The sequence below is a fragment of the Copadichromis virginalis genome, linkage group LG5 (genome assembly GCF_057382275.1).
Source record: "Copadichromis virginalis isolate Kocher_CV1m ecotype Utaka linkage group LG5, C_Virginalis_male_GT1.1, whole genome shotgun sequence".
NCBI lineage: Eukaryota > Metazoa > Chordata > Actinopteri > Cichliformes > Cichlidae > Copadichromis > Copadichromis virginalis.
Window position 1 is genome coordinate 6270261 of NC_140622.1, and position 10284 is coordinate 6280544.

The 10284-nt window shown below is 40.1% G+C and overlaps 1 protein-coding gene across 1 annotated transcript in view; it reads right to left on the reverse strand.

The window, feature by feature from the left end:
• Positions 1–9888, reverse strand: part of fbln2 (fibulin 2) — a 74669-nt gene extending 64781 nt beyond the window's left edge. Inside the window, exon 1 of the mRNA XM_085455649.1 lies at positions 7998–9888. Within this exon, the coding sequence (XP_085311775.1) occupies positions 7998–9828 (1831 nt within the window). The 5' untranslated portion in view covers positions 9829–9888. The remainder of the gene's footprint in view (positions 1–7997) is intronic.
• Positions 9889–10284: the final 396 nt, after the last annotated feature.

Genomic DNA, 10284 nt, shown 5'->3' on the forward strand with positions numbered 1-10284 from the left:
TAACCAGACAAATATAGAACATATTCTTATTTACAGATGAATCCTGGGAAAGGGTAAAGCTTCTTAAGGATGTAGAGGTAAGTATAAAAAGAAATATCAAACTAGAGTTCCACTCATGTCTGCATACTGAAACTGACTTTCAGTTTCACTAGCTATTTATCTTTCTTTTCACTTCCTGTTTGATTAAGGTTTCCTAGGAAACTATGATCTTTTTTGGGCTGGAAGGTCGAGGAGTCCTGACTTATCTGTTATATGATCAGTTTTCTGAAAAGAGCAACAATAAAAATACAAGAATAACTAGTGTTACCATCTGTTTATCTCAGAAAACAAACATTTGTTTATGATTACTTTTTGGCCATATGACACAATCAGAGTAGCACACACTGCTCCAAAATAAAACACATCGTTTCTGCATGCTCTGAAATTTAACATTGATTCTATGCTGGTTGTTTGAATGGGTTTCAAAGTTAATGAAAGTGAGAGAAAAGGCACCAGACACATAGCAGAGGGGACGTTCATTCTCAAAATTTGATGGAAGTATGTTGCCAAATTTTAAAGTGCTTCAAAACGGAGCCTCTATGCTATTCCATTTTAAACAGGACAGCACTCGTGTGACTGTGGCATGGAAGATTGATATAATCATATGTAATATGTGACACCATCCAGAGTCTGTAAAAGCTTCTATTTGGCATGTCACTAAAGCATAACCCAAACCCTTAAATGAGTTGCTGGTGACCCGGTGGACAGTAAGGGACTAACAATTGCCTAATCAGGTATTAATTAAATTAAGAATTCTATCGTCCGATAACGATATAAATCACAAAAATGTAACATTTTCTGTAAATTCTGTGAATCTCGGGCAGCTCGACTTGCGGGAAGTGTTTCCAGCTGCGCGTCATGTAGCTGGAGTCGAGTGTTTTAACAGATGCATGAAACGATACATTTTTAGACATAAGTTGTAACGGCCACCGTTTTCTTTGTGAGTATTTATTACACGGCGTGCTGCGGGGAAAAGCCTGTTCTAACGTTTGAGTCTAAGGTTTATTTTTTAGCACCTGGTGGCTCTTTTTTACTTCTCATCTGTAAATAATCTGCTCTTTCACGTGATTCAGTTTATTTTGAAAAGTCTCAGGATCTTGAGCTTTATTGTGAAAGGTCTATGTGGAACAGAAACAAGCGGACACGTGATGGTTTTACCATCGTTGACAACGCATAAAAACAGGCGCTTGTCCGTCCGTAGTGTGGTTATATTAAATATAAGTGAAAGAGAGAAATTAATTTAGCCACTACAGTGACCATCAAAACCATGAAAAAATATTGCCGTAAACAGTTTATTTTGCGACACCACGAAACAAACGATAGTGTAAAATAAAACGATAGACGTTTTTATATCGTCATCCGATATATATCGTTATATCGAACAGCCCTACATGAGAGACATCTCCATTAGGAGGTAAGATAAAGATCGCTATTTTACATGTTTATAGTGAAATAAATGTATATAAAAAAATATACATTAATTGCCTCAAGGCAACACTGCGCAGTTAGCCCAGTTTTTTTCAGGCAATATAATTCATTAGCATATGTGTGTAGAGATGTGTTTGTGTGCATTTATATGATCATAGTCAATGTTTTTTACTTTACAATCTACTGATAATTACAGGACATAGACGTAAAAAGCTTTTATGAAAGGAAACCAAGGGAATGTGCACTTTCTGTCCTCAGAAAGTGAGGACAGTGAGCTTTCAGGGAGTGACAGTGAAGTAGAGGAGTGGATCCCTGAATCAGGTTTGAGGGACACTTAAGAGCTCAGGGGTCAGGGGGTAAAGTAATTGTGTGTGTGTGTGTGTGTGTGTGTGTGTGTGTGTGTGTGTGTGTGTGTGTGTGTGTGCGTGTGTGTGTGTGCGTGGGGTTATGGTCAAATGTTGGATGTATTTTGGTGTTTTATTGTTCTGTGAAATGTTTACATTGTTTATTTGTTGTTTATTTATTTGTTCATCCTTGTTGTACTAATAAAACTTATTATAGAATAACTTGGTGTTTGACTGCCCTAGTTGCACAGTGTTGCCTTGAAGCAACAAACCAATATCTGTTTGGGGGGGGGGGGGGGGCGCAGGGTGTCAAATTTTATGATTGATATATTATTAGGGACCCTAAAGCTCCCCCGAAATAGGGAGAAATGTTTTTTCCCCAGAAATTAAAAAGTCACCCTGCAATAATACAAAGATAACATAGAAAATCCCATCACTGAGACGAGCCCCCCGTGAGCACACGCTTTGGCAACAGTGGGAAGGGAAAACTCAATTTTAACAGGAAGAAACCTCCAGCAGAACCAGGCTCAGGGAGGGGCGACCAGCTGGGGGTGAAGGGAGGAAGACAGGACAAAGACACACTGGTCAAAGCATAGGTGTAACCTACTTGATAAGATATAAAAGTTAGCAAGAAAAGATGGGATGCAGGTTTATTATGACAAACTAATGATTTTCCTTCACTTCCAAAATAATTACTTTATTGTGATTAATATATGAGTATAGTAGCGAGCTCTAAGGGACAGCGAAATTCATTTAATTCAGGGTGACTCTGAGAAAGTCACAAAGCACAACAAATGCTTAAACATAAGCACATGATTTTGTAACACATAATGTGCAAGAAAAAACATTACCACAGTGCCAGTTTTTGAAAAAAGAAAAGAGAAAAAAAATCTTGAGCCAGATGTTAAAGAGTTGCAAAATCTTTCATGCCTTTCTTGTGCTACCCTGATATGATATGCCAGGCTGCTGATAAACTTCATTATCAGCAGCCTGTCGAGAAGCCCTGCGAGAATCTCCTTCTATCTTTGCTTTACGGTTTTCAGAAGCTACCTGTCTGTAGTCTGCAGTGTTTCTATCTGAAGATAGCATGTTATCTGGAATAAGGGCACTTTCACACCCCAACAGATAACTTCTCCTTAGTTTATCATCCTACAGTACATATGCTACAGAAGACATGGCAATGTCCTGCAGAAAAATCCTTCCCTATTATAATGAATTACTTTGCAAATGGCCTGAAAATAAATCAAATGTGGTGCACAGAAATTACCTAGTCACATTCTTTCATCACAATACTTATTAAAACCAGCCTCCTAACAAATGAACATTTTATCATCCACATGCTCAATAAAAATGAAATGTGCTGAATGCACACACACACTAACAGAGTAACCCTCTACAGTCCTGCATGCTAACATTCTTCATTCGTAAAAGGCCAAAAGTATTTAACACAGGGAGGAGTAACAGGAAATGAATGAAAAAGAAAATAATGTTGTCCTCTATGGATAGCTTCCAATCTCAGTAAGGAGTATGGCCACGTTGATTGGCAGGTGACACAGCCAGTGTTTGGTAGGCCTCATGCACTACTCTGAATAATTAAAACTGGACCTCTTTCCTGAGTGTGTGCGTGCTGTTGGTGCCTTTCGGAGCATTTTTAATGAATAACCCTGGCTATTATCATGGCTTCTAAGCCATAATATTATGCTTCCTGTGGGTGGCTGTAGCTCAGGGGGTAGAGCTGGTCACCTACTGACCAGAAGGCTGGTGGCTCAATCCTAGTCTGTTCCAGTCTGCAAGATACTAACCCAAGTTTCTCTTCGATGCATCCATCAGAGCATGAATGGGTGTGAATGGGTGAAAGCACAAGTTATGTGAAGTGCTCAAGATAGAGTAGAAAAGCATTATATAAGAACCAGTCCATTTACCATATTGTTGGGGTCTCTAAACCGTTCAAACAATAAAACTCAATTTCCTATGACATAACTAAATATAGCACATTCCAAAAGGTCAATTCTGTTCATCTGGACGCAGCGTTTTCAGTGGGAGAAACGTTTCATCACTCATCCAAGTGACTTCTTCAGTCTCAGCTGAGCACAAAAAGTAATGACTTTTGTGTTTAGTCGATTACTTGTCACTGTTTTTGAGGGTAAAACCCACATACTAAACTCTGCTACTCAACCCTACAAATGTGGCACCATTTAAGGGGACATAAGCAGACTTTCCAAACGTATAAGATTTAGATAAAGTAATAGCCAACCCCAACTCCACAACATGGGTTGGTTGCTAACATATTTTCAGAATAATTGACCCAAAGTTCCTATTATAAAACTGCTAATTTATGGAAAAAATGAAATTAAAGAATTTGGTCATTATGTTTAAACTGGTTGTGTGCACCCCCACCTCCCTTACTCGAATGTTCCCAGTCACAATGGACCAGTCAGTTTTAACAAGTCTTATATTAACATAACAAACATTTTTCACCACCAAATTCAGTTCAATGGGTAGTTCAGTGAGTCGTTCACTGAGTCATTCAGTGGGTCGTTCAGTTGGTTTCATTTATTTGGTCATTCACTGGGCCATTCAGGGGGTCAGAGGCCAAAGGGGGTGGGGGGTGGGTGGATTCCCATTCATTTCCTATAGTGGTCACTTTTGACTGGGAACACCACAAATGAAATAATGTTGATTAAATAGTTGATTTTAAATCAAATCCTTAGTCAGACTATACAATACATTATAAACACATATAATGTTAAATGATCCTGTCTTATACAGGATCATTTTATCGATTTACAGTGTTCAGGTCATGCTATTAATTGTCACAATGCTTGTATTTTTCAATCCGGTTGTTAAGTGATGACATGATGATGTTTATATTATGCTAACATAGCTGTGTCGCTAGCGGTCACGTAGCACATGCATATACCAGCTAGCCAAACTTCAGTAACCCTACAAACGTCACTGCTGTTTAGTTTTCTGTCTTCATTTATGTTGGAAGTGATAGCAGAGCTGTACGTTTTAATTTGTTTTCAAAACCCCGCAGTCAGGACATGCTATATTGTATTTAGATAGAAGCTAGCGAGCTAACTCCCTGCTAACTTCTAACTCCGTTAAATGTCATAAATTCCGTTTTCATGGATGCCTGGATGTTAAACTCAATTGTTACACCTGGTAGAGCAGAACGCTGATCATTTTATTAAAGATGAAAGACTTTAGACAGTTTTTCAACTCTCAGTAATGCCATAGTGATCGTTTGATATATGGACCTGCAGCGGAGTTTAGGCCCAGACACGGCTAGTGACGTCAGACTGAACAACCGGATAGTGTAGCCACTGCACATGTAACTCTGTATCTCTAAGCCCTTCAGGCCACCAGTGTCTGGTTCTGTTGCTGCCTCGTGCTACACACATCCTTAAAAAAAAAAAACAGCTCACGTGTACCAGCAATAGATTATTTATCTCTCAGTCCCATATGAAAGGCTTTGACCAGCTAAATATAACTGAGTCAGCGACGTTGCGGTCTACCATCTGTGTAACTACCACGTCCTGTCATTCAAACTACAGCCACATTTTTGTGTCTTTCTTTTTCAATGCTATAACTTTTTTCAATGTAAATAAATACCATAGAAATGTTATTTCTAAATCTTTGAAACAAAAACATTACCAACAAAGAAACATCTCAAATCAAAGCAGCTGACACAGGTGGCCAGAAAGAATTTATAAGGTCCTGCGAGGGAGCTGAGCGAGCTCAGGGTGAAGGATGGTGGTGATGGGTGGGAGACTGCTGTGAGCGGATGTTTGCCATGGGAGGAGTGTTTGACTCCTATTCCAGACACATCCTGGACTCACTAGTTCTGTGCCTGCTCTGACACCAAGGGACATGTGGCTGTTTTTTCCATACACATGTGACATGACTGGTATTTAGAATGGGACAGAGAAAGTGCAGGCAACTTTGTACAACTATACATCAGGAAGGCAGTCTTAAATGACTGTAATAAATGAATAGATGAATGTGGTATTTAAAATTATTTATGAGGTACTACGAATGTTAGTTCAAGCATATGCAATTTACATCAAAAACATCGTCAACATAATGTTTCTAGACTCTCAGGAATAAACGTCCAATACGTCCAATACAAGAAGATGCCAATGTGTCCGCAGACACTCGACAACACTCTTCAAAAGGTGCGACTTTTATTTCAAAGGCAAACTACTGTTACTTCTCCTGTTTCCAGTTTAGGACACACTTTCACAGTTTCACTACGACTTGGAGAGCAGTTGGTGAGTGTTTGCAGACATGTCAGTGTCATCCATTAAAACTACAGTGAATACAGTGTCAAAGGTTTTGACAACAGGTTGTATCACATCAATACAACTGGCAGAAACCTCAAACAAATATGTGCATGATGTCAAAGAAACCAGAACAGTTATGTTAGAAATAAAGTAGATATTTCTGCATTAATGTAACGCAAAGAATCTCTGTGAAGGATGTTTTCATGATGTTAGCATGTAGCAGGCATTCATAAATAGGTCGGCTTTTCCCATACATGTTGCAGGTAACATTTCCCAGATGATTCTGCATAAATCCAGTAAAACAGGCCCACTGGATTATTACTTCTAATGGATTTCAATAAAATACTTTGCTATTGGCTGTTTAGTAATACAGTGGAACCCCGACTCGTTCCAGAGGGTCTTTCGTAAGTCAAAATTTTCGAAGCACCTTTTTCCATCGCCTTTTGAGTGAGGCGATGCTGGCTGAAGACGAAGTTCTTGGTGGAGGCTGAAGAAAGCATACGTATGCATGCATACATACGTACGTGTACATGTACATAACATTATGGAATTTAATTCTAAACATACTAAAACTTACATTTATGTTAATTAATGTACGTATGTACACTGTGCAATGATATTTCATATTTATGCCTTATGCCGGCCCCATTATGAATGAACGATAGGCTAATTGCAAACGAAAAGCACACGAAATAGCGCACTGCAACAACAATACGTCTTTCACGTGGAACAGCAAAACACATTTCTGAAACGGATACACGGGCATTTTGCCGTACCACGGGCAGAAATATTGCCGTTAAGTGCCTTCGTAACTTGAATTTTTTATTAAATGGTGTCTTCGTAAGCCGGGGTTCCACTGTACCAGCATTGCTACACAGGAGTGAAACATATAGAATGTCAAAAGTGCCTTGAAAGATCAACATTGTCTTTGAATCATAAAGAGACAAAGTACTACTAATATAATTTACATGTTACGATATGCTAAGATATTTCAGGTTATTTATCTTTTATTTTTGGAAATTGATTGTTTATTAAATGTGAGTGCTGCATGGATGTCAAAGTACTTAATTACATTTAAAAAAGACAATTTTCAGTATAGTATATACAAGTATATCTTACCCATGAAATAAAATGGGTTTTAGAGCTGTGGTGTAAACCGACTAAAGTTATTAAAAAGGGGAAGTGATTAATCTTACATATCTCTACTGCCAAGGTCAATTTGCTACAATGTAATGGAAAATGTTAAGTTCAGAAAGATGACACCGACCCAGTAAGGAGCAAAGCAGTTATGAAAAATTCCTCCTCTTTAGGACAAGAAACAAAGTTGCTCAAAATGTTCCTACTGCTTCAGAAGTTTACTTTTACTATTTGATTCATGATAATAATGTTTTTTTTAAGTTACAAGGCTGTCATTAGAAACAGAATGAAACAGAACGTTTTTACACTTGGCTGAGGTAGACATGGTAAATGGTAAATGGCCTGCATTGGTATAGCGCTTTTCTAGTCTCTAAGGACCCCAAAGCGCTTCACACTACCAGAATCATCAGAATCAGAAACTTTATTGTCATTGTCATGAGAACAACGAAATTAAGAATGGTCCCCGATCATTCACACACTGGCGATGGCAAGCTACATTGTAGCCACAGCTGCCCTGGGGTGCACTGACAGAGGCGAGGCTGTGTGACATGAGACACATCTACATTTTTGCCAGGTCTAAAAATTATTTTGTACAAGCTTTTTGTTAGTTTAACCCCAATTTTAATCCAAGTTTCATATGGAAATTGTACTAAAAAATCCATGCTGCCGTTTATGTTTGTATGCTAAAAAAAAGCACAAATTAGGATCCAGAAGAAAACATGCATAGCAAGGCTTGTGTAATCTTTTTTTTTTTTTTACTCACCCTCCTCGGGTTTGATGGGTAAAACAGGGCGATCTTCCTCAATCTCTTTCACTCCTTCCTTTTCCTCCTGTCTTCCTTCACCATGACGGTTAATCACCATCTGATTTGGCTCTCCACCAGGCTGACTTTCTTCCAGTGTAACTCTCATTGGTGGCTGGGTGGTGGTGATAGACTGGAATACAGGTGTTGTCAGGGATTCAGGCCGCCTTTGGGAAGGAGTGACGGGCTCAGAAGTAGTCTTTTCATAAATGCTGGTTGGAAAGCTGCTCTCTGAGTCCTCCTCGCTTCTCTCTTGCACTGTGTCGATAGTGTAAGGCACATCCTTTCCTTCAGGCCCAGACACATTCTGAAAAGTTACTATTTCTTCCTGCTTCTCCCCCTGCATCTCTTCCTCATTCAACCTTTCCTTCTCATAAACTGTGAGTAGCTTCTGCGTTTCCTTTGGACCATTTGAATTTGCCTCAGGATGGATGGGAACCTCTGAGCTTTCCATGGTGTACAGTGGAAAATGTACTGTATCTGATCCTCTCTCTTGACTGGATTGGATCTCTGTACCCCTCTGTGGAAGACTCACATTGGTCTGACTGATAGAACCCCTCAGTGCCACGCTATCTGATGTATTTTTGTTATGTGCCTTAGTTTCAGTGCCTCTCTGAGGATAAATGGCACTTTCTGAACCCGCATGTGGATACTCAGTATGTTTTTCACTCTCTAATTCTCTGTGTAATGGAAATACGACACTACCCAAACTCTTGTGGCCATGCAATGAATCGTCTAAATCTGTCTGTGGACGTAAATTATTAAAAAGGACACCTTGCAAACTTGTTAGACCCTGCGAGAACTGCCAAGAAGATGTGGCACGCATATTTGACATGTCAGTAGTCTGCTCTAGTCTCAGGGGACTTTCTGTCACTTCTTCTCTGCCTGAAGGATGGTCACGAACTCCATATCGTTCTCTCAGCGCCTGCTTGCCTTGCCTGTCAAAGCTCTGAAGAGAAGAGATGCGGTCAGGTTTGACAGAGCCTTGGGACACAGATAGAACTTTTTTAAAGGAAGAGGAAGATGGGGTGGGAAACAGCAAAGACTGTGGGTAGGTCTCTGGAAAGTCTGTAGGACCATAATCATAGTCTTCTGGTTTCTCTTTATCAAGCGGTGACAATTTAAAGAGAGGAAGATTTCCATTAGGAAGGTGATAAGGAGTGGCAAATTGATCTGTGTGGCCTTGTTGATCAAACCTGTATGGGAAATTATCATGCCTGATGACTGTATTATCCTCTGTGGGTGCAGCTAACATGGGTTTATGAACTTGCTGCGGATCACAGTCTGGTACCGGGTAGCACATGAGCTTCCCCCCTTCATTAGGGCAGTGGCAAACACGGCAAGGGTCAATGTGGAAGGAGTATCCAGCCTCAAACTTTTGTCCAGCATGAACACATCCAACTCGTTCGCACTGCATGCAGCCATCTGCAGGCTCGGAAACCTCGATGCAGTTTGGTGGCATATCAGGACAGCTGATGAAGTGGCAGCTGATCCGGCCCCCTCCTACAGGACAGGAACACTCGGTGCTACCATAGTCAACAAAGTAGGAGTCTCCCTCGGGCACCTTGCCATTCTTGAACCCAGCACTGATGCAGTCGTAGTACTGGTATCCCTCGCACGCACATCCTTTTTGTAAGCACGAAGCACAACAGGCACCGCTCTCCAGGACTTCTTCGATACAGTTGTCCAGCAGGGGACAGTTTGTGCCAGTGCAATCAAGCTGGCACAAACAGACACTCGAGTAGAAAAAAAACAGCGCACACTGCAGTAGTACTACTTCAGCTTGAGCCATGGCACCTGGTATATGTTCAGTAATGATGAAGATCAAGTCTTTAGATTATCTTTAATGACTCATGCGAATCACCTCTGCTCTGCAAGAAACAGGGAAAAAAGACAGAAAGACAGGTTTATTTCTCAAAATGCAAGAAAATCAACCTCTGGCTTCCCAGTTTAGCGCATAAGAGTCCAATTTTTACAGCCTTGCCATCTTTTTAACATTAAGACTACATACTTGTCATTATCATCAGCTGGAGTGCACTGTTATGAATCATTATGCAGGCTGTGATGATGAAACCTGGAATCTGCCCAGCTTCTAAATTTCTAGTGCATCTGTGATTATCTCCATAAAAACATTCCTCTCATAATCTTGTGTTGCAATCAACCTCTAGCAGTCTAATAGCTGAACATACATGAGATGCCTCATAACAGTCTGGCTGCTGAGTTTGTTGGAAAGTCATTACACTTTAAG